This window comes from Calidris pugnax, unplaced genomic scaffold (genome assembly GCF_001431845.1).
Source record: "Calidris pugnax isolate Ruff unplaced genomic scaffold, ASM143184v1 scaffold157, whole genome shotgun sequence".
Lineage (NCBI taxonomy): Eukaryota > Metazoa > Chordata > Aves > Charadriiformes > Scolopacidae > Calidris > Calidris pugnax.
The window spans coordinates 3,720,411-3,744,510 of NW_015090992.1; the positions used below are offsets into that span (position 1 = coordinate 3,720,411).

Here is a 24,100-nt window from a genome sequence, read left to right on the forward strand (position 1 = left end):
TTTTACCTCAAACCAGGACAGATGGTTATGACAACTCTGCTTTCTCTATTCACAGGTGTTCCCTTTCCAAAGAACTTCCTTCAGATCTGCAAGAAGATACTCTGCCGCCTTTTTCGAGTGTTTGTTCATGTCTACATTCATCACTTTGACCGTATCATCCTCATGGGTGCTGAGGCCCATGTCAATACCTGTTACAAGCATTTTTATTACTTTGTGACAGAGCTCAACCTCATAGACCGCAAGGAATTAGAGCCTTTGGTAAGTGTGGGGTCTGGGGGAGAGCTGTAGGAAATTTTCCTCTTCCTTTCACAGAGCCTTTCTCACTTGTTGCAGTGTGTTTCCTCTGGAAATAAAGTTCCATTGGTGAACACAATTTAACGGATAAACTCTTGCCTCTGTCCAGAGAACCATTCCATCTGCTGCAGTATTTGTGAGACACTAGTAGAAAGAGAAAAGTGCCATGTATTTTATATGGAAAAATACAAGGTGGGAAATACTGCCATTTGAAAATAGAGGTTCAGTTGTCTTCTGCTTCTCCTGCACTATGCATTTTATATATAATTTTATTCTATCTTTTTTCATTGGTCAGTAACAGCATGGTACTCATAGTAATCACTTGAATGCATGTGAAAGAAACAGTGCTCTATATAAACATGAATTGTTTTGTGGTTTTTTTTTTAATCTTTAAGTAGGTGTTTGTGAAGGTCTTGAGTGTGTTAGATCCAGAGCACACTCTGGATCTCAGTGAAACTGATGAGGTGAGACAGAGGTTTCAGACAATTAACAGCATAACAAAACCAGACACTTCCTTTTGGACTGAAATAGATCAAAATTGAATTCATTGTTTCCAAAAGTAAAGCTCTAGAAATGGAAACGCTTTTGCTCTTGCTTGCAAATGCAAATAAAATAAAAGTCTAAGCAGAGAAGGAAAAGTAAGGCACAATTCAGAAAGTGGTTTATGCACAAACCTTCACTGTGGGCTTTTAGCCAGCTTTAAAAGGGCTCATGGCAACATTTCTCCATGGGTCAGAGTTTGGAAAATACTGTGTTGTATGGCTTATTGATGAAGTGCTAGAACGACTGGGATATTTTTTTCCACAGAATCACAGAACAGCTGATGTTGGCTGGCATCTATGGATACCATGTTGTCCAAATGCTCACCTGGACAGGGCTGCCCAGGACAGTGTCAAGTTTTCAGTTGTTCCACATAAAGGCACATTGCAAGGAGGTGTCTAGCTTAGTTGGTATGAAATGCTTCTGAAAGACACAAAATGGATGGTCTTGTTTTCAGCAGTTCCTAAGTCTCTTGAAAGACTGTGTATGGCCTGTATTGGTAACTTGCCATGTATCTGTAGTATCTTTTTAGATAGGAAAACTTAATATGCCCTCTAAATTTGTCCTAAGGGGTCGAAGGAGGCCCTGCAAAAGAGAACTTCACTGCCAGACTAGGGATCCTAAGTTAGCTCTAGCTGTTAATTGTTGAGGATGTGTCACAAGTGAAATACAAGGCAGGATATCTCAGAGAGAGTCTGTCTTAAGGCTGTTATAAGATCCTTGCTTGGACAGAGAGGACAAAAATGATTTAATGCTGCAGTTGGTGATTAGCGATATTCCTGCACTAAGCAGACAGACGAAGGATTGGGGCCAGAGTGGTGCAGGAGGTGGCCCAAGTCCAGCAGCAGAGCAAGCTAGAACGTGCTCCAACTGGTGCCTGCTTTACCCTTGAGTTCCAGCATTCTCTCCCTTCACAAAATTATCCTTAGGATCATCATATGATGCAGTCTTATTAACTTTGCTGGGCTGCAGGGTTTCCCAGAAAAACGTTTCACCTGCACTGAGGAGGCAGTATGTCAGCAAACTGACAAGGCTCAACCTACTTCCATCTTTCTGTCCTTGACTTGGGTGGGTGTCAGCCATGTGGAAATGCAAAAAAACCCACCCCATACATCTGTATTTTTCTCTTCAGCTGGGCAGAGAGGTGGGAAGGAATTGCCAAACAAAAGCAGACATTACAAATAATCTTGAATTTTAATGCAGTATTTGAAGACAACCTGTACCCTGCCAGGTTCACTATGGCAGGAAATGAGCCTACATTATCTCCCTTAATTAGAAAATGGGCTAAGAACTGATTAAATAAACAGACTTCCACATGCTTTAATAAACAGCAAGGCAGCTGATTTATCAACAGAACTTCAATAAGGGAGAAAAATTGGGGAATCGGGCAGTAGATAAATAGTAATATTAGCCTGCAGGACTTAACGCTCTTTGTTTAAAATAGATTTTATCAGCTTTTTGCAACTCAGTACAGCAGTTATCAAATGAAGCGAGTCAGATAGGGTTCCCCCTCCCGTTTGGGAGTTGCATAACTTGTCCTTTCTGCAGTCAAAGAGAGGGCTATAGTTTGAAATGCTGCTTATCTTATTACCATCCCCATCACTATGTTAAATCGACAGATTCCACAGTCTTTCAGAGAGCAGCTTTATGTGGGGACAAAAAAGGAAGCTGGCACAGTTGCTGACCCCACAAATGGTCTGAGGAAAAAAGTGCATGTCCAATTGTTTAACTTGAGGAAAAAGAAGAAGTCTGAAAGTATATCTGCTCTTTCCTGCAGCTAAGAGCCAGACAAGGCAGTCTGCACCATGAGAGGTCTCAGAAGACCTTTAAGGCATGTCTCCATGGGGAGGTTATCAGGAAATAAACTAAGGTTCACATTTTAAGATGTGGCATCTGCTTTGTGCTGTCTCCCTGTGTGACCTGCTTTATTTTTCACTGGCAATAATGCACCTTAATTCACTTCTGAGCCTCTTCTCACAGCAAAAACTGTCTAGTGGAGTGGTGCCTATTACCTCCATCCCACCCTCACCCTGTGTAGGTGACTGCTTGTATAGGGTTCTTTAAACACTAAAAGTGCTTTTTAGTGAGAATCTTAATGCAGCTAACTCAGCACACTGACTAACTGTTTAATTGGCAGCCCAGCTAAAGCAAGTAATGCCCCTCTACTTCCTTCCTGTGATCCCTTTTCTCAAGCAATGGATTTCATAGTATGTAGGACTTAAGAAATACGCCAGAGTACTTTATAAGCACATCATGAGCAAAACAGTTTGGTTTGGGAATTTTGCTTAATTTATTGCCAATTAAAAAGCTTTTGCTTTCAGATATGGGTACTGAGGAAAAAAAGACAATTAAATAAAACAGTTTGTGAAGAAACACCTTTCTTCCCCAGGATCTAACTCAGAAAAAAATCTTCTCTTCCCCCCTTCCAGGTATCAACTCACCTTGTTTTTGCTACGTATTACAGTAGCAAAAGTACAGTACCTTTGGAGAGGAGAGGGGCAATGCAGGAGACCACATGTGTGTGTACTGCTTCTTGTTTTCCTCCATGCCAGAATATGTTTACCATGGGACACAGACCTGCTGTGGTGTCCCTGCTCTGGAGCGGGTTTTCCATGACCTACGCTCCCTTCAGAGGTGTGCCTGCTCTGGCACAGGGCACTTCCTTCCAAGAGTCTGTCTCCAACCACAGCCCCAACAGTGCCACCAGCCACGTGCCCTCTCCTCTCAGCGGCTGCTGCTTTCTTAAATATCTGTGAACAGAGGCACCACATGCTTCTCTGGTTGAAGTGGTGGCACATGGTGGCTTATCTGCAGTGGTTTCCAGGAGATCTGGAACTAGCTGTGACTGGCACATAACCTCCCACCACTACAAGTCACCCCTGTAGCCCCCTCCAACTAAAACCCTGCCAATTCAGCCCAGTGCGAACCACCCTCTGCAGAGTCCATCATGTGCAATCTGTTGGTTAAAGCCTTGCTTTCCATTTCCAGCTTTGTTGTGGGTTTCTTGCTTGTCTCTGGCTAATAGCTCTCTTCATCAGTTTTCCCATGGGGGATATAAAAGTATTTAGCATTTGAGAGAAGTACTGTGAGTCTGAATTCAACAGTGTCTGCAAGGCACTCTGATGTCACAAAATAAGAGTTGTAGTAAGAGCAGAGCTTGCTCCTAATTCAACATCCTGCCTTTGGCAGCAAGCTGGGTTCTTGGACACATGCAAAAGGAATGGGAAGACCACAACTTCCCATGTTCCTGACCCTGGTGTTTGCTGATTTGCTTTCTTGTTGCTTCTGGAGTTCCAGTGGTGAAAATGGGGAGTACGCAAGCACCACAACATTATGCTTTCTGGCTCCGTAGACATCTCATGGAACTAGCAGTCTATCAGTCTGTTAGCAAAAGGTGTAGCTCGTTTTAGTTAAGATAAAACTTAAGACCTGGTTTTAATACATTTTTCTGGGACAGGTCAGTCATCAGCTTTTGTCACTTTTAAGGAATACAAGCTGCTGTCTGCAAGGCAACATAAGCACTTCCAAACAGTTTTTGATTTCTTTAGCTCAACATGGCATCTATCATCATAAATCTGGTTTTCCATTTAAGAGAGCTGAGTATCTTCTCTGATAAGTATCACTTTCCATTCCTCCCATCTCAGGAGAGAAAGGCTAACTATCAGAAGTACTGCTACAGTAGAGCGGTTTTCCCCTGAAAGAACCTATCCTTTGAAAGTGTCTTCTAGTCATGTGGCAGCATCAGGTCATAGAAGAAGCTCTCTGCCATAAATAACACTGTTTCAAAGAGAAAGAATTCTTCCTTCCTTTCCTCAGCATGAGGGGGTGGGGTGTCTTCTTTAGCCGTAGCTGGTGACCTCCTTGTGATGGTCAGAGTTAAGCTAAGAAAAAACAACAAACAGCTGAAAACGTGTTGAGATTTCAGTGTTAAATTTGGAGGTCTGAGCGTGGTGTAATACACTTGAAAGAACAAGGTTCCTGAGGTGCATTTATTTTTTAAAAACTTGTGGGAGGTGTGGACCTCACTCTTTTTCTCACTATTGAGCATTACACGTTAACATAACCTTAAATTATATCTCTAGAGAGGAGAGATAGGGGGGAAAAAGAAAGCTATTTAGTCTCTCCGTGCAAGGTCACAGAGGGCCCAAGAATGTGTGCAGGGCTTGCACGTTCGATATGTACTCTGAAAGTCATGTTCTAATAAAAAATCTGGGTGGCAAACCCAAGTATATTTCGCCTCCATTTGGTCACCCAGTTACAGAACGGTGGGCAGCTCAAGCATTCCAATGGTGCCAATGAGCAGTGGGAAGTGATGTGCAAGGAGGACCCTGCCAAAAATGAAGGGATGCTTCACGTGGTTTGAGAATGTTTGGTGCTCTCACAAGGACCTGTCAAATGCAGAAACCTCTTTCCCAGAGATACGTTCTTGTTTGACCAGTGCAGTGTCAGTGGCCTCTTACAGAGCAGAATATGAGCCATTTGCTTTGCTCATTCTCACAAAGTTTTTTTTTAATTTGGTTTTTGGTTTTCTTTTGGTTTGTTTTGGTTTTTTTTAAAATAAATCTCACACAGTGAAAACTTTGACCTTTTTCTCAGAAGTCATATTTTATAAACATTTTTTTTCCTGAGAACAGAAAGTAATAGTTTCACTCTCCAGTGTTCTCAGTGTAAAAATTTTACAGCAAGATTAGCTTCTGATAATATTATCATCCAATATTTGGAGCTGCTTAAAAATAAACAGATAAATGTGGGGGCTTTCACATCTCTATAGAAAACTGTCTTTCTGAATGGAATTTCTAGTGCTTTTCCAGGCAGTCTACTAAGTAAAGAGATGAGTGTTTAGTGCATTAACCTAATCATTATACTCTGTTCAGTTGTATGGGGTTTTTCCCTTCTTTGTCTCTTTGTGCCTCCTAGGAAGCAGTATTATGTTGTATTTTCAAAAACCTATAATGGTCTGGGTGACAGAAGATTTTAAAGTTAAAAATGTTCAGGAAATTACACATTTGCAGAATGACCATAACTCAGTCCTCCTATATTTTGTAATTCTGAGCTGCATTGATGCACTGGTGACATGGATACTAATATGAGGCACTTGCTTTTCAGTCAGTGGAATTATTCCAGATCTTCCCATAAAAATTAAGAGAAAAATCTGTCCCTGCAGTCACAGGTGGTATGTTCCTGTGCCAGTTTTCCACCAATATTGTACAATGTGCTGCTTTGTGCGCTGTTGTAGGGTGCTCTGCACCCCATGGATGTGGTACCTGACAGGTTTGTAGGCACGTTTGCAGAACAACCAAAAACAACAGGGGGAAAATGAAGAGATATTTTTGTACTTACAGCCAGGATGTCAGAAGTGCAGCCACCCGTGTGGCATTGTTTGTGAAAAGACACTGTTTACATCTCCAGGCCTTTTGACCAGTATCTCCCATAGCCTATTCTAAAAAGCCAAAACCACTTAAGGTATAGTTCCACAGTTATTTTAAGCCTTTTGGGGCTGACATACCTGTAGAATCCCTTCTTATTATTCTTTGAGTCCTTTGCCAAGTTCAGTTCTTGCTGCTCCTTGGCCTTTCTGACCATGGAAACCTGCAGCCGGGGCAAATGTGATGGTATGACCATGGCTGCCTGCTCTTCTGGCAGCACAACCAGAGCCAAAGGTGGGGTCCTTCACTGTGAGCTGGAAGAGTGAGAGTCCCTGCCTTCCTGTGGGAGCTTGGGCTTGCAGCAGTTGCTAGTGCTAGTGCTGCCAGGTGCTCAGGGGGTCACCCAGAATGCAGGAGACCAAAGCCAGAAGTCTGCACTTTCTCCTGAGTTTCTCCAAGCACCCTGTCTGTTTCAGGATGAGCTCATTAGAAGTGCTTCAGGCAGATGGTGGACACTGAAGAGTTTCTTTTTTGTGCTTTTTGCTTTGCCAGGGCCGCAGCAAGGCATCAGGATCTGTCACTGCTCTGCGTGAGGCCCAAGCAGCTGCTGTTGCACATCCAATTCACCACAAACTCTTCATCTTTTCACAAACAGTTAGCAGCCTTGCTGCATCTTTCTCTGTATCACAGAAAATGGTTGCTCATCAGGCAATTCTTGGCCAGAAATGCCACAGGCAAAGTAGAAATACCATAACCACAGCCCGTCTGGCACGAGCCCCATCCAGTGCCCACAGTGGAAAACTCAGCAGTCGCAGGATTCACAAAATAGGGCAAAGTGTCGGCCTTTTTCCTCCACATGTCCATTTACAACCTTCATGGAAGCAGTGATGGTACCCACAGATCAGCAGACTGTGACGTATCAATTAGCCAGTCAGCAGAGGCCAGTTTGAGCTCAAAAGCAGAGGAGAACCAATTTCATTAAAATCACTATGTTCTTGTTATCACCAGCCTTTATAACTGCCCATTTCTGTTTTTATCTTGCTGCTCATTGCCACCAAAGCACAGCCCTGCAGATCCTTCTGACGTGGCCTGTATCATAGCACTTACAAGGAGCAAGATGACAATAACATTAACAGAGTGTTCTAAAGATACCTCTGGCTTTTTATCCTTATGGACTTCCCAGTGAGTTCTGTGTACTGTCTGAATGGCTTAAGCTTTAGGCAGGGAGTCATAGATGCTGCTTATGCTCCGGAAGGATAACTAATCATTCCCTAATTAATGTGCCATTTACAGATTATGACCCAAAAATCTAGCAGTGAAGCTTCTGTATGAAAAGCTTTTCTTTCTGTTTTCCTTATGCCTGACACTGGGGCATTCAGAGGGTGAGCTGGCAGCTCCTGCCACTCTGATAAGTCCTGCTACTTTTTTGTGCTTTTTGCTTTGCCAGGGCCGCAGCAAGGCATCAGGATCTGTCACTGCTCTGCGTGAGGCCCAAGCAGCTGCTGTTGCACATCCAATTCACCACAAACTCTTCATCTTTTCACAAACAGTTAGCAGCCTTGCTGCATCTTTCTCTGTATCACAGAAAATGGTTGCTCATCAGGCAATTCTTGGCCAGAAATGCCACAGGCAAAGTAGAAATACCATAACCACAGCCCGTCTGGCACGAGCCCCATCCAGTGCCCACAGTGGAAAACTCAGCAGTCGCAGGATTCACAAAATAGGGCAAAGTGTCGGCCTTTTTCCTCCACATGTCCATTTACAACCTTCATGGAAGCAGTGATGGTACCCACAGATCAGCAGACTGTGAAGTATCAATTAGCCAGTCAGCAGAGGCCAGTTTGAGCTCAAAAGCAGAGGAGAACCAATTTCATTAAAATCACTATGTTCTTGTTATCACCAGCCTTTATAACTGCCCATTTCTGTTTTTATCTTGCTGCTCATTGCCACCAAAGCACAGCCCTGCAGATCCTTCTGACGTGGCCTGTATCATAGCACTTACAAGGAGCAAGATGACAATAACATTAACAGAGTGTTCTAAAGATACCTCTGGCTTTTTATCCTTATGGACTTCCCAGTGAGTTCTGTGTACTGTCTGAATGGCTTAAGCTTTAGGCAGGGAGTCATAGATGCTGCTTATGCTCCGGAAGGATAACTAATCATTCCCTAATTAATGTGCCATTTACAGATTATGACCCAAAAATCTAGCAGTGAAGCTTCTGTATGAAAAGCTTTTCTTTCTGTTTTCCTTATGCCTGACACTGGGGCATTCAGAGGGTGAGCTGGCAGCTCCTGCCACTCTGATAAGTCCTGCTAAGCCCAGCCCAAACAGCTTCTTCTGCAGAAGCTGGCACCAAGCTTTCCATCCCTTCTGACATGCTTTTGTCTGTTCTCCCACAAGACTGCACACCGTGCCCTCTGCTAGGTGAAATTGACTGTCAGCCTCTCTTAGTGCAAAATTCACTTGCTAAAGATTTACCTTGTAAGAGGTAAAGATGTGCCTTGTAGAAAACTGTGCTCCGGAGTTACATGGGCCAGTTGATGCAGAACCAACTCCCAGTATGTGCATATGCACAGGTAACTGCATCAGAGGCTGTTTGCCAACATGTGTTTGTTTGTGTGGCCAGTGGCTCTCTTTAGGCTATTCTAAAACTATTCAAAATTCAGTGTTCACAAGTACAATTCACAATGTGAATTTAACTAGTCATTTACTTTCCCTACAGGGTTGTTGCTTATATTTGCTTTAAATTCTGTTAGACATCACAAAGTGACTTAGTCTTTGATCAGGTATTATCCAAAACTAGAGATATACCTGTTGAGCCAGCTTTAAAGTAGACATAATTTCTTTCATTTTTTCCACTTCAATGAGGTATGGTGATACTATCCAACAGGAATTCTTTTAGGTTGTACAAATGAGGAGAAATTCTCAACAGAGGGATCTGGTCACTTAATGAACAAGAATTCAGTGGTAGACAAATGAATGCCTTCTTTTCCATCTCCTCTATTTCCTGCAAGAAATTAGAGGAGAAATGAGAACTCGAGGACATGACATTGCTGCAAAGTAGGATTCTAGACTTTAATGCTCAAAGAAAGCAGAGTCATAAGATACACTGCAGTGCCAGGATTTCTGAGTAAATAATTTCTGGTGTGCATGTTTTTAATTACTATTTTTATCACACCAGCTGCTTTGCTTGCACTGAACCTAAGCACACGCTGCTGAGAACAGCAGGACAGAAGGACTTTCCTACTGACAATTTTCTGTGTGTCATCGACAGTGCTGGATCAAGCACTGGCTGTCTGGATGGTCCCAAAGAGTGTGCTCAGTGGAGGTAAATCCAGCTGGTGGCCAGTCAGAAGTGGTGTTCCCCAGGGCTCAGTGGTGGGACCATTCCTGTTTAACATCTTCATTGATGATCTTGATAAGGATATAAAGTGTATCATCAGTAAGTTCGCTGATGACACCAAGTTAAGCGGCAGTGTTGATCTGCATGAGGATGGGGAGGCTCTGCAGAGAGACTTAGGTTGGATCAATGGGCCAACATTAATGCTATGAGCTTCAACAAGGCCAGGTCCTGCACTTGGGCCACAATAACCCCATGCAGCGCTACAGGCTTGGGAAGTGTGGCTGGAAAGCTGCCTGGCAGAAAAGGACCTGGAGGTTCTAATTGACAAGCAGCTGAATATGAGCCAGCAGCGTGCCCAGGTGGCCAAGAAAGCCAATGGCATCCTGGCTTGTATTAGAAATAGTGTGGCCAGCAGAAGTAGGGGGGTGATTGTCCCCCTGTGCTCAGCACTGGTGAGGCCACACCTTGAGTATTGTGTCCAGTTTTGGGCAGCTCAGTACAAGAGAGATATCGAGGTGCTGGAGCAAGTGCAGAGGAGGGCAACGAAGCTGGTGAAGGGCCTGGAGAACTAATCGTACAAAGAGCAATTGAAGGAGCTGGGACTGTTTAGTTTGAGGAAGAGGAGGCTGAGGGGAGACCTCATCACTCTCTACAACTACTTGAAAGGACACTGTAGAGAGGTTGGTGCTGGTCTCTTCTCACAGGTAATTAGTGATAGAACAAGAGGAAATGGCTTCAAGCTCCAACAGAGTAGGTTTAAACTAAACATTAGGAAAGAGTTTTTCACAGAAAGAGTGGTCGGGCATTGGAATAGGCTGCCCAGGGAGGTGGTTAAATCACCATCCTTGGATGTGTTTAAGCGTCGTTTAGATGTGGTGTTGGGGGATATGGTGTAGGGGAGAACTTTGTAGAGTAGGATAGATGGTTGGACTCGATGATCCCAAGGGTCTCTTCCAACCTAGATGATTCTATGATACCTCAGAGATTGGGGAGTGGTTCTTTTTGGTGCTCTGGATTAACCGCTGTGCCACCTCTTGCATCGACAGAGTTCTCTCTCATTTGTGGATGCGTAAGTCCAGATGGCTGTTGCTGGTGAGGAGCACACCACATAAGTCCTTTTTTCAAGTTTAGCTAATAAGTGTAAATTATAGCCTGCTGAATAAAAAGGGCTTCTCCAATTAATCCTCACTTCACAGTTTGTACTAAACAACACCACATTTGTACTTCAAAGAGATCATTAATACAAAAAGAGTTATAGTTATAAGTCCAGAATAAAGTGAGAACAGGAAACGTTTGAAGAAGCTATTCGTCCAAATGTCTTCAATTTTGCAAAACATAGAAAGAGTAGAAACTAACTGCAAAATAGCATCTGCCTAAGGCTTTTGCACTTCTTCCTTTATTTTTTGTTACAATGAACTCCTATGAGATTAGTTTAATACAAAAGGCACGATACATAAAAAATTGTTTCCATCATTATTTAATTCATTATGAGCTTCCAGCCAATGTGAATCAAGAGTTGCAGGTTATGCCCCAGGGAGGAAAAACCCTGGACAATATCACAGAATGTCAGAATGATATGGAGTTGGAAGGGACCTCTGGAGAGCAGAGCAGGTCCACCCAGAGCAGGTTGCACAGGAACGTGTCCAGGCGGGTTTTGAATGTGTCTAGAGATGGACACTCCACCACCTCTCTGGGCAGCCTGTTCCAGGGCTCTTCCACCCTCAAAGCAAAGAAGTTCCTCCTCATGTTTAGATGGAACTTCCTATGTTGAAGTTTGTGCCTGTTACCTCTTGTCCTGTCACTGGGCACCACTGAAGAAAGCCTGGCCCCATCCTCTTGACACCCACCCTCTAAGAATTTATAGCATTGATCAGATCTCCCCTTAGTCTTCTCCAGACTAAAAAGACCCAAGTCTTTCAGCCTTTCCTTGTAAGAGAAATGTTCTAGTCCCCTAAACATGCTTTATTATGCTGTAGGTAGAATCACAAAGTGACCAAACCATTCAGAGTTTAGGCTTTTCCATCTGTAATTTGTATGAGTCCACTTACACTAATTGTTACACCAAAGGCGTCCTCATTGGTCAGCGTGCTCAGTGTGGACACACATTAACAGCAAGTGGAGACTGGGAAAAGCTTTTCTCCAGCACTGAGAAAAGTGTAATGGGAACTCCTCTGCCGTGGGTCATGTAATGGTTTTGGAAATGCTTTTGTCCCATCTGCATTAGCATCTCAACTATGCTGCTATTACTGTGGAGACAACAACTGCTTTTCATCCTCCTCGACAAAATGTCATCTCCCCAGGTCAGGTATATCCCGTGCTTCTCTGACTGATGTATCTCAGCTGCCCTTGGTAGACTGAAAAAAGGATGCAATCCAATTGTGAGTATTGTCAACCTTCACAAATAAAAGACTGCTTAAAAAAATAAGCCACACAGCAGCAAAACTTGAGATGTCCTAGAACTAAAAACAACTTGAAATTTTGGATAACTGTTGAAAAAATATAATTTCCTTTGTGTAACACTTAATCCTGTAGTCTAACTGGCATCAGAAGGCAATTGTGAAGACAATGTTTGAAACGAGTTTCAGGAAGGCTATTCTAACTAACTAAAAATATATATTTTCATAATTTGACCAGTACCGGATTAAGGACTCTATTACTTTTACTGAGTTTTGTTTAGGGCTGTATTAGTCTTTCTAAACCCACACGAGCCAGAAAACAGAGAAACAAGGGCAAGGCCCATTTTTCTAATTGTCAAAAGAAAAAATCTGGTGACACGAATTTAACAGTTTTGTTAAAAAAAAAAAAGAAAGAAGTATTTCTTGTCTCATTTAAATAGATTTGTTAGTATATGAAATTAAATATATAAAATATCTACTATATGCAACAGAATTTTAGCTAATAACAGAGAACTAATATGTCTCCTGATAAATTGCCTGCAAAATTTTATGCTAGAGAGAGTGTTACTATTTGCTCATTCACTCTGCATGACCTCAGTGCCAAAAGTGTCGGTGACAAACACATAACCACTGGAAGGTAGTTATATGCGGTGCTTTATTTCACGGGCCCGGGAACCAGGGGTAGTCACCCAAATCTGGTTCGCCGACGACCGTGTCAACTTACAATTTATACCCTCACGATTATACAATTTCATACATATTCAATAGTCACCCCATCACCTCTTATTACATATTCATTAGGGACTGCTTCATAGATTGCGTCATTCTGGCGACATTCCAGTCCCTTCTGGTGGTCTTCGGTGGTCGTTTCTGATGAAGTAAGACGTCTTCCTCGCCGTGTACTTTTTACCTTTCGTCCTTCTGGTAGGTTTCCAGGCCCGTTTTAGATGCCAATCTCCTCCCTATTCTTCTTGACTTTTCAGGCGTCCTCGGTGTGCCGCTTCAGTAGCTTTAAACTATAGCCCTCTCCCATTATTATAGAATGCAGTACCAGATCACAAATATACAAAGATTTTACACCAAGTTCAGAACACGTCGTATTTTCCAACAAAAGCAGCACATTTGAAGTTCATTTAAGGAGGGAAGATGCAACAAAACCAACCACAGAAGGACTTTCATTTTATTGTTACAGAGGGCAAACACATGCAGAAGGTGATGGTGCCTCCTTGGAACACGACGGGTTTAAGCACGTGGGTCACACACCTGCATGTTCTGTGTTATCTGCCTGGATCTAACCCTGCCGACAGGTGCCTTTCGCAGTGTCATTTCCCACTTAGTCAGCTGATAAAATGCCTTTATCATCAGTGATAAGGGATTACATTTGCAGAGCAGGGAGCATTACCTCTGTCCTGCAAAATTCATCGTAAAAATTCAGGAGTAATCAACTGCGATTATTATCAGGCCCTCCTTAGCTTCAAAATAACCACCCTGCAGCCATGCAGATTGTAGGAGAGATTAATTTAGTCCTGTGCATCATGATAACTGAGACTCATTCACGTGGCAGATCTCCTGAAGCCTGACAGAAGAAATACCCAAATGATTAATATGCCCACCGAGAGCAATTACCAGTCTGTGGGTCTTTTCTGTCATTGTACAGAGACAGGGGCAACTGAAGAAGTAGAGTGAATTTTTTTGAGTAACTTTGGGGAAAACAATTTCTAAATGAAGATTGAAGTCATGACCCTAAGTGAAAATGCCAGCAAAAAAAAAGGAGTTTGGCAAATGACTTAACTGTTACAAATCTGTCTTCAGCCTTCCTTTTCTCTCAATTAGCTGCCTGAATATAGATTGGTTGTGCAGCACAGGATGTTAGACCGTGTGATCTGTGCTATTCCAGAGTAAAGAGCCTCTTTTGTGACCAGGGTACAAAGAGCTTTGTCCACATGATGATTTTTTGTCGATTGTTGAAATATTTGTGAAGAAAACAACAACAAACCAAAAAAGTGGCAAAAGTCATAGCCATTTGTGCTTTGAAGAACAATATGTAAAATGTTCTTATAAGTCTTCTGCTTCTTCATCTACATATTCTGTCTTTCTGGTTTGATTTGAACACCAAAAAGAGTCTCCATGGGTACCTCACGGAGCCTCTCTGTGTGTGTATGGCATCCCCTTGCTTTTCTGCCTGAGGAGAAAGATATGTCCCAGTGATGCTTGTGTTTGTTCCAGCAGAGCCCTCTAATCATGAAGCACAGATCAGAGGGGTTGCTTGTGTACTGCCTTCCTGCCCAGCACCATCCATTTATTGACAGGATTGTTATGCAGATACTAAGTTCCTTAACCATAAGGCTATGGTTGAGGCTGGACGATGCTTTTTAGGGGGGGTTACGGAGTTTGAAGAGATGACAGGGTACATGTGGAAGGTTGTTTTCTGTAAGTAGATAAGGTGGGACAAGTGACTTGTGCATGGTGTCCATTGCTGGCATCTCCTTGCTGTTGGCTGCTAGGTCAGGTCTTCCAAGCTGCTGGGTACCTCCAGGCAGGTTATCCCTGCCCGTCAGGAGGTAATGCATTTCCTCTGGCCACTTCTCTGCTCAGACACTGGTATCCACATCTTAAACCCTCACCGTGTTTAAAACAGTTGCCAAAGGGTTGAAACAAGCTGTTGTCACGTCATCCTCAGACTCACCAACAGGCAGATGGAGGTGAGGAGGGTGAACAGCCAGCCCTCCTCCGCTGCGGTTCGGGGACATGAAAGTGAGGTCGGGGCACAGGCACTGAGTGAGGATTTGAATCTTTAAAGCAGCCCTGGTTTTAGTGAAGGTGGTTATTGATTTTTGTAATTTTTCTGGTGTTCTTATAGAATACTATTCTTTATACTATTTACTCATGTCACTTCACAAGGGGGACTGCAGACCCTTTGCTTCCATTAAATACCAGTACAAAGGCGATGTCTGGGTTTTTCATGCCTTATGTTTTGCTGACTCCGTATTTGACTCACCCAAGCACAGAAACACCATTTTCTTAGGATAACATGATTCTTTATTGGGGAACTTATTCTTCTTGTAACCCATTCAGATTTGGTCAACATATCCCCATAGGTAGATTTGTCCCATTAAAAAGATTCTTCTTCAGCTATTCATGTATGCTGATGTTATACTTTTTTCTATACTTTTCCAGCTTTATTTGAAGGTGAGATAAGGAGCAGAAAGTGAAATAAGTACAGATTTATATGCTGAATGTATCTCACGTACATGTTAGAGCAGGAGGGAGGGGAGAGGACGAGACTCCCATCAAAGATAAAGACTGATCACCCTTTTAAGACTCTATGTTGCTTTTTTCCCTTCTTCTGGGAAATCATTTTGATGCTCCCTGGAAAATATTGAGGAATGAACCCTTTCCATGAAATCGCAAAGACTAAGGAAGCAGACAGAATTCTGGTTGCTTGTGAGTTAGTGATACCTCCAGCAACTTGGCACAGAAGAGCAAATGTTTATCAGTTACTTAGAAGTTCTGTGTTAAACTCTCCTCAGTGGCTGGTGTGTGGGCATGTTCAATGCAAAGATCGGGTCCAGATTTTTTTTTCTGTTTTGTATTTTGGCTTTGAAAAACAGCATTTATCTCTGCCTCCATTTTTTGAGTAAATTGTGTAATCCCAAATTGAGAACAGGAACAAGCCTGAAAGCCGCAATACAGAATAATGCTCTGGAATTTCTTGTCAATTGTTTTCGAGAGGAAGCACATGTGGTATCAAAGGCTCCAGTATGGACGGTTTCTGTTAACAATATTTTGGGGGTTTAGGAAGCAGTGAAAGACTTTCAAAGTTTTAAATATCTTTAAAAATGATGCGTGTGCCTCTCTGTATCTGATTCTCTAGCCTGTCTGTCCAGCCTGGGCATTTAATTTAATGCCCAGCTGGGGCTGGGTACTGTAGTCCCTTAAGACAGAGAGGCAGCGTTTCCAGTCTTCCTGCCTTCCCCAAAGAGTCAGTCAAGAGCTAGTTGTCATTTCCCATGTTTGGGATGTACCCTTATGTGCTTTTAATTGATAATTATTAGCCAAGTATGTACCTCTACACCTTTCCCGAAAGAGTGAAGTTCCAGAGAAGCACAAAAGCAGGGAGACTCAGAAATCACTGAAGACTCAGCTTTGAGTTTGTGTTAATGGCTGTGCACCACCAGAAGAACTAAGGCACCAGAACTCTGTGGAGGTTTGAGGGGGACTTCTCTGCTGAGTTCAGTGGAGTGGGACTGTGTGCTCTGTTCCCTGGTGCCATCGGAATGAGGCAGAGGTTTCCCAGCAGGCTCTGTGAGGCGTGGATGATCAGTTTTTAAAGGTTCAGTCTCTCAGAGGCAGCGTTTTGCTCTGTCCCAGGCTCAGCAGTGGGCTCTGCAGCACAGAGCGTGCCTCGTGCTGCTGCCCAGCCCAGGCTGGACACTCTGAGTACCAACCCTCCTCCCACTCTCACCAGCAGGTCAAGTGAAGCTTGTTCTCTGCCAGCTCCATAATTACAGCAGTCTCTTTGAGAAACCATTTCCTGTTTGTTTTTCTTCCCTATTATAAATTCCTCTAAGGAAAAAAACAACTAGAAGTAGGTCACTATTGCAAAGCACATATGAATTCACTGTTATAAGGATCATGTTTGGCTTGGTTTTGTTGTTTTTTTAAAGCACATCTAGTTCATTGTCATGGGCTGAAACCAGTAGAAGCTCATGCACGTGTGTGCAGGAATCCAGTGTGATCGTTTCTGTGTCCTTCACTTACCAATAACAATATAAGCAATACAGAAAAGTTTCTGTGCATTGGAAATGATGATATTTTGTAAGTTTTGAGATTTTTCTGTCTTTACAACTTCAGTGGAACAGAAGGACTGTTAAGTAGAAGTAGAGAGAAAACTGCAGAAACATTTGCAGCAATGTCCTCCTGAGGGTGTGGGGGAATAGCATTTGGGGGGAAAACCGTGGATGTAAGGAACCATGAATATAACTGTATAACCAAACAAGAATCCAAAAATGAAGACAGGGAGAAGCCTGGGGAGAATTTGCATTACTATGAAAAATAAATTCTGCCTCAACAGAAAAGTTAGGAGTGGCATGGTGGGTGCACGCTTCACGCCCCTTGAGTCGTGGAACACTCACAGCTGCACAGACCTGAAACATTTCAGAAACTCACATGGCAAACTGGTTCAAAGCCTCTAGTTTACATCTTACACATAGATTATCTAGGCTCCTGTTCTTTCTTTTGCCTGGACACATTTATTTGTCTAAACTCCTGCCTCTGGTGATATTTTTTCTTTAAGGTAAGAATGGAGATGAATTTTGCATGTTAAATGTGTTGCTTATGATGTTTTGTTATTCTACTGGGAGGCAGTTTGGCTCCCACTGCTCCTGAAAGAGGGTGGCCAAGTTTACAATGACTCGTACATGGTCCACATGACCCTCTTTACTGCTTTTCTAACAGGATAAGATGCGACTGTCTGACTGCAAATAGCTGCTCAGCAGCAGCTGCAGAAAGAAGTGGTGGTGTTTTGCCTCGCAGACCTATGAGCTGGGGGTGTTGGCAGCACAGTGTGGAGCTGCAGACACCAAGTGTGTGTAAATTCAGGGGTCTGCAAAGATGAACGCTCTCTCGAGAAGCATTAGCACTTAGTTAATCTTCAGATGAGGGAGATAATGATGTTACTTCCAGGATGAAAACAAAGACTTTGGAAACAAGTAGTCCCTTTCTGAGCTTTCTACTTGCAGCAGCTAAGAAGATTTTTTGAAACTTCAGATAACTTGGTGAATCTAAACAGATTTTCCAAGTGAAATGCCGTACAGTCTAAAGACACTATGAAAGAGGAGCTAAAGGGACAACCTGCAGAACTGTGGTGACCCTTAGATGTGGCAGCCTTTCAGCCTTGACAGCAAACGTTCATGTAGGTGGCTGTTGGACAGACGATCTGACACATCTTTCCAGAAGATCTGCTGAGAAATAGGAAGAGTTTTATAGAACAGGGTAACCACTTCCCACAGAGTCTGTATCAGGCTGCCTATAAGTCAGATCAAATAAAATCCTACATGGATCCCAAACCCCAGTTCCTAGTGGAGTCTGTGAAAGCTCCAAGGTTCCATCCAGAGACCAATACCACTGCTCTGGCCAAGTCTCAAAGAAGATTTGTGTCCATGTGTAGGCAGAAATAACTGGGCAAAGAATGTATCTCCATGGTTCCTGTTGGCTGCAGGTTCAATGACGACGATTGAAATCCTTTTCCTTACATTAAGCTAAAAGGTTTCCTGCTTTTTAGGGTGATTTATTTCTTTTTTTGTGGGATGCAGTACCATTTACGTGACATGGCAAGGGTATTAGTAAGGTATGAAAGCAGCCAAGATTTTCAAAATGCTGCCTGCTAATTGCCAGGTTCATTGTCCTTGAAAGTGACAGAGAGGAGCAGAACCATGATGGCACACAAACCCACAGGAACTGGCAGAGATGCAGAAATGTTAACTGGCAAGAGGTGTGTGTCCACTTCACAAGAAATGACATTTGCTTTTTAATGTGCCCTTCTTGTTTTACAGAAAGAGATGACAACCAGGATGTGTCACTAAAAAGCTACCAACTGAAGAAAAGCAAAGTCCAGGTTCCTTCTTACCGCGGAGCTCAAAAACGTGAGGGCCCCTGTGGACTGAGCTTTCTTGTTAATCCATGCAAGCAGGAATGCTGGGAACCACAGTTACTTTCACAAATACTTCCCACCACTGTCAGCGTTCTTAACCCTGAATATGCTGCTAGGAACCTTGTCTGAGTGACATGGATTCTGGAGAAAAAGAAGAGTCAATATCAGTTGGAGCTCCTTCGGTAGGGATAAGAACCCCTTCACCCATGAACAACGACATACTGTGCTCCTGCTGCTAAAGCTTTCCTGAAATTCAGATCCCTGGGCTGATCTCCAGATGAGTTGTTCTGAAAAAAACCTGCATTGTTAGCTGCAATGATGTTCTCTTTTGTTTCTTGGTATGTGCTTTGTTTCCCAAGTGCCGCAGAATATGAAGAGGGTCTGGAATCACAGAAGACTTCTGGCCTTTAATGCCCCCCAGCCAGCCCTCACCAGAGGCCACCCAAGGCTTGGCCACCATTCCCATATGCCAGCGAGCCTTGTGTTTCCAGGAACACGTTGTGTTCTTCAGCTGATTGGGCAGTTTGTGCTTCATTGTGGCTCATAATTGGGTGACAATGGGACAGTTTCTGGTCTCAGTTCCATGAGCAGGGATCCAGACAGAGCTCTGTAGTGCTGAATGCTTTTCTTTGAATTCATGCTCTAACTGAGAGCCCATCTGCTCAATCTCTCGCATTACCTAAAAAACCAGCTATAATCGGCATTTTCCTGAAGTATCCTATGAAGTACACCAATCTGCCATGTAATTTTATATCCTTTTGTCCCCTTAGAAAAGGGATCCTTCTCATTCACCTGAAAATTTCATCTTTTCAGGGAAAAAGAAGTTTAGTTTTAGTAACTGGGAGAAAGACATGGTAAAGACGAGCAGTACCAAGCTGACAGCAGGATGGACTAAGTGAAGGTCTCCATTGCATCTGAGGGGTGTCCGGCAGTGTAGCTTGCTTTCCATGCTGGACTAACACAATTTTTTCTCCCAGTACTCAGTCCAACTTAACTAACACATGTCTGGACAGCCTGGAAGGATCCATTGCAGTAAATCAAGTCTTCTACGCCAAATATGCCCTCATAAGAGGCGTTTTTCTCCAAAAATAAATGAATTAAAGCAATACTTAACAGACACCTTGCAAGAGAGATACTGCTGAATAAATGGGAATCAAGTGGAACACACCTGTATATTTTGTGCCTTCTAATGGATTTTGCACATTTGTGTTATTGTGCAGATAACTCCTTCCTGAGTAAGTGCTGAACCCTGTTGCTGCCTCCCTCTCAAGTGAGTTAGGGACGTAACATCTCCTGAGATACAGTGTCAGGAGCAAATCTTGTAGAGTATCCAGTGACGGAACATTTAAAATAGAGGGATTGCAGGCTCTAAAAAATAACACCAAGCCTTTTCTAGCTCTTACTGTGGTACCTTCTGCTGTGCTTGCCTGCTTGTGTAAAACAGGACTTGCGAATGTTGATGATCACGTCCTTGCTGGGACAAATGGCTTTTGTCTGTGCAAGTTCAGTGCAGCAACGGGGGAGGCTTTTCTGCACCTTTAGGATCACGCAGGCAGCATTATCCTTTGCTTTCAAGGGGATGGACTGGAGCGTTCCCACCGCCTTCGGTGGTCTTTGCAATCAGGTTAATTCTGTGGGGATTGGGATGCGCACACAGATAATTTCTGGCCTGCTGGCACTTTTGCAGGATATAACTTGCTTGTGGACTTCATTGCCATGGCCGCTGCTGAGCTTAGTTGCCTCATTTCAAAGAAGATGGGAAATGGTACGTCTTTGAAAGAAGATACGTGGTAGGTGTGGATGACAACTGCTTGGAATTGCAACATCAACCATGTACGGAAGGGTTTTGTGTGCTTCTCCGAAGTGGCTGGACTGTTGCAGTGATGGAGAAGGACCTGTAGCTGATACAGCACCCTTGAATTTCGCTGTGGCCAGTTGCCACTTGGTGTTCATGTGGCTGCAGTGTTATGCTTTAAAGATTAACACGAAGATGCAAATGTGTGGAATTTGGTGCATGAAGATCAAAGTCACTACGCAAATTGAAATTGTGATGTTTTATGCCTAGAATAATCTCTTCTTTGTTTTATTACGCTAATTACCACGTGCTGTTTTGAGTCTATTCACTGTAACTAGGTCTGAAGAGGAAGCAGAATTTTTTCCCAGTTGCAATGAATTATTTTTTTCATAACCTCTTTGTGAATGCATTCATTTTGTGAGTGCAAAACTTATCTGTTGGAGTATTTTTCTTTTTCTAAAACTGTTTTTCATAACCCCTTGTGTTTCCTTTTCTACTGCAGTGCACTGTATGAGGCAAAGGAGGGAAATGAAGGATTTGTCTTTGACCTGGCTGAAATTCCTGTAGTGGGAGAAGCCCATTACATCCCAGCAGCTGAACCAGCCACAAAAGAGTGCAAAATGTACTTGTGTTGGTTGCTTATTCTGCTGGGGAGCACCTGGAGTTTGATGGGTGATAGAATAAACTTTCTCCCAATGGCAGGGTTTGGCCTTTGGCTGAGTATCTCCCAACAGGTCTCTTGCCTCCACTCACACCATGGGCCATTTCTCCTTTTCCCATGCCTGGTATTTGATATCCCTGTCAGAACAGTGTCTGGAACGTGGCATCACACTGTGGAAGTATCACATTGCCCCTTCCTCCCTTCTGGAAGAGAGGGGCAGAATCCTGGTGGATCTCATGCTCAAGGATTCCAGCTTCATCAGTGATTGGCTCGGGGCCGCATCTGGAGTGAAGCATGTTTGGGTTGTTAATTGCAGGTCCTTATCTGTGTGATTTCTCGGGATACATAATGAGGACTGAGTTTAAATGTGATTGAGTACAGGGGCACCCATTTCACCCACTGAGAAAAACTTTCTACCTGATCTTAATTATGTATGTTCCTAGTCATTCCAGCATTTCATATGGTTCTGGGATTGGGGCTGGGGTTGTTGTTTGCATTTGTTGGGGTATTTTTTCTTTCAATCACCCTTCTAGTCTTTCAATCAGGTCTTGCTTTTCTTGCCTAAAACCCAATTTCTTTTAGTGTGGTACTTAAGAGATGTTGTTAGTGTTAAGCTTCAAGGCACTGTAAGAGGGATCACTTCAGCTGCCTGAGACCACAGTCAGCCTTACTTCAGAGTGTGAAAGGTTCCTATGATACCAAAATTGCCTTCAGTGATTAAAAACTTCATAGCTTTCATTGATTGTCTCTGTCATGAGGGATTTTGTAATGAACTTCTGCTTTGTCTGAACATAGACTAGTGTCACTGGAGTGGCCAATGTAACATGAAACAAAACCTGACCTCCCATATGCTTTATGGAAGATGGAGTCCCCTGGTCTGTCTCAGGGGTTTTTTTACGGATACGCAGCAGTGAAATTGATGTTCATCATATTTCAGAGAAGTTGCGTACTTACAAAACTTGAGTTTTCTCCAAAAACTCGAGCTCTCAACAGCAAAACTTACGCCAGACAAGGTATTTAATTCTCCCAACCGATGGATTCATTAAGAACAAGACAGGGAGAGAGGAGGAAAACAGGTAACGGGTAACTCTACGGAGACCTACAGAGAGCTACTCAAGAACTGCAGAAACCTAAGGGGTAGACATTGTCCCAGTGATCAACTGCAAGAAAATTCTGGGGACTCTGTGGAAAGGGCACAGAGAACAGTACCCTTTGTCTCTGGGGAGCTGAGTCTCTATAAGGGCCTTTTAGCACCTTTGTACTTGGGGTTGAAGAAATTGCACATTCTGGAGCCCTCTCACAAAAAGCCTTTCCTTCTTTTGACTTTTTGCTTTTTTGTGTGTTCTTCAGGTTTCTCACATTTCCCAGGAGTGAGGTCTCAGGGCTGGCCTTCTGCCTCTTAATCTTCTCTTTGCTTCTCCAAGGACAGGGTTGTTACAAAACCAGTAGCTTTCTGGCCTCTCTCTGTGCCTCCAGAAAGGAGACCTCTCACCTGCGCCCTCGGAAGAGAGACCGGCAAGGGTTGGTTTTCCACTATCCCTTCAGAAGAGCAGAAGCAGAGAGCAGGAGGTACCTGCAAGCACTGCAAAACAGGATGCACTATGTATAAAACGAGAATATGCTTGCTATTAAATAACATGCTTTAAACGCTTTAGAAAGGGGATAACACTAGGAGACCCAGTACAGACAAGTGGTCAGTGTTCAGACATTTTTTCTTATATATTTTGAAGAAAATAAAGACATTTTTAATAACTATGGAGACTGTTCCAATGGCAAAACAAGCCAAATCAATAATAAGAACCTGGTAGTTCTTGTAGGCATTTAAATCTAAAATGATCAAACTTGATTTTTCCTGTATTTCATGCTAAACAGAGAGGCAATGATTTTCAAGGTTTAGCCAAATAAGTTGGAGCTGTTAAAGTAGTTGTTTCTTTTCTGTTTTAATAAGTTTTCCTGTTTTAAAGACAGATATAATATAAGAAAGAGTTATAATAATATTCTCCCAGGGAAAAAATAAATTACTTGTCCAGTCTAATACATGTGTGTGCGTGTATATGTATATGTATATGTGTATGTATATGTATATGTATATTTGGGTGGGGATATGGATGTGGAAGTAGCACTGTGTGTATATGTACACTCCCTGCTCTTCCCCACAGAGTACTTTTTTTTTTTTTTAATCTTGGTGACTTTTAAAGGGGGATGCATCTTCTAAAAAATAAGTGGTTAATTCCTTTTCCTCCTCCATGCATCAGCACTGTTTGGTCTGTTAATTTTTTGAATTATGTCAGATGTGTCTTAGGCTCTTTTAGTTCTGTGTATTATTAAATGGTGTTTCAACTGGACAGGAGGAGAGACCAACACTAACTGTTGTAGCCATTAAAAGAAAAGGGATGATCACTTTTCAAATCAATGCTAGTGGATGAAGCGATGAAATTCCAAATATGAATAAAAGAAACATAACCTCGCGGAAGTGTTGTGAAGTCGTTTGGGATCTAACTCTTCAGCAAGAAAAATGCATGTGGTTTTCATACCACAGGGTAGAATTTCCTGGCAGCTCACAGGACTTGGAAGTGAGTGAGATCCATCACTGCCAAGGCACCAACTTCCTCACAGTCCTCCTGGCACCCATGCGACACCGAGAAAAATCGACCAAATGTCCTACTGATGAAAACTGGCCTGCATCCCACCAGCATGGGTGGGATCAGACTAGCCACGCCAGTAGCCTTTCTGTAGCTAAGCTGGCCTGCTAGTTGTTGCCTGACAGTTCTTCCAGCTTGGGTAACTCATGAGTTTAACCATGTTCTTTCTCTGGTTCCTAATGGGACGCTTCAAGACAAGGAGGAACATGTAGCACCGAGCCAGTTCACGGCAAAGTTTCATCTCTTACAAACAGAACTAAAGAGCCTGGGTTAAAGTTTGGCTGCCGCAGAAGGAAATGGAGGTCTAACAGGAAGACAGAAACTATCTCATTGGACTGTTGTCTTTGTCCTTTGGCCTGCTCCCTAAAACATATATAACCACATACACATATATGCACTGCTATAACTAT

The 24,100-nt window shown here is 42.9% G+C and overlaps 1 protein-coding gene across 1 annotated transcript in view; it reads left to right on the forward strand.

Annotated features, from left to right (window-relative positions):
- The window catches only part of MOB3B (MOB kinase activator 3B), a 102,299-nt gene extending 81,519 nt beyond the window's left edge, over nucleotides 1–20,780 (forward strand). Inside the window, exons 4-5 of the mRNA XM_014954820.1 lie at nucleotides 56–258; nucleotides 18,495–20,780. Coding sequence (XP_014810306.1) covers nucleotides 56–258; nucleotides 18,495–18,524 — 233 coding nt within the window. The 3' untranslated portion in view covers nucleotides 18,525–20,780. The remainder of the gene's footprint in view (nucleotides 1–55; nucleotides 259–18,494) is intronic.
- Nucleotides 20,781–24,100: the final 3,320 nt, after the last annotated feature.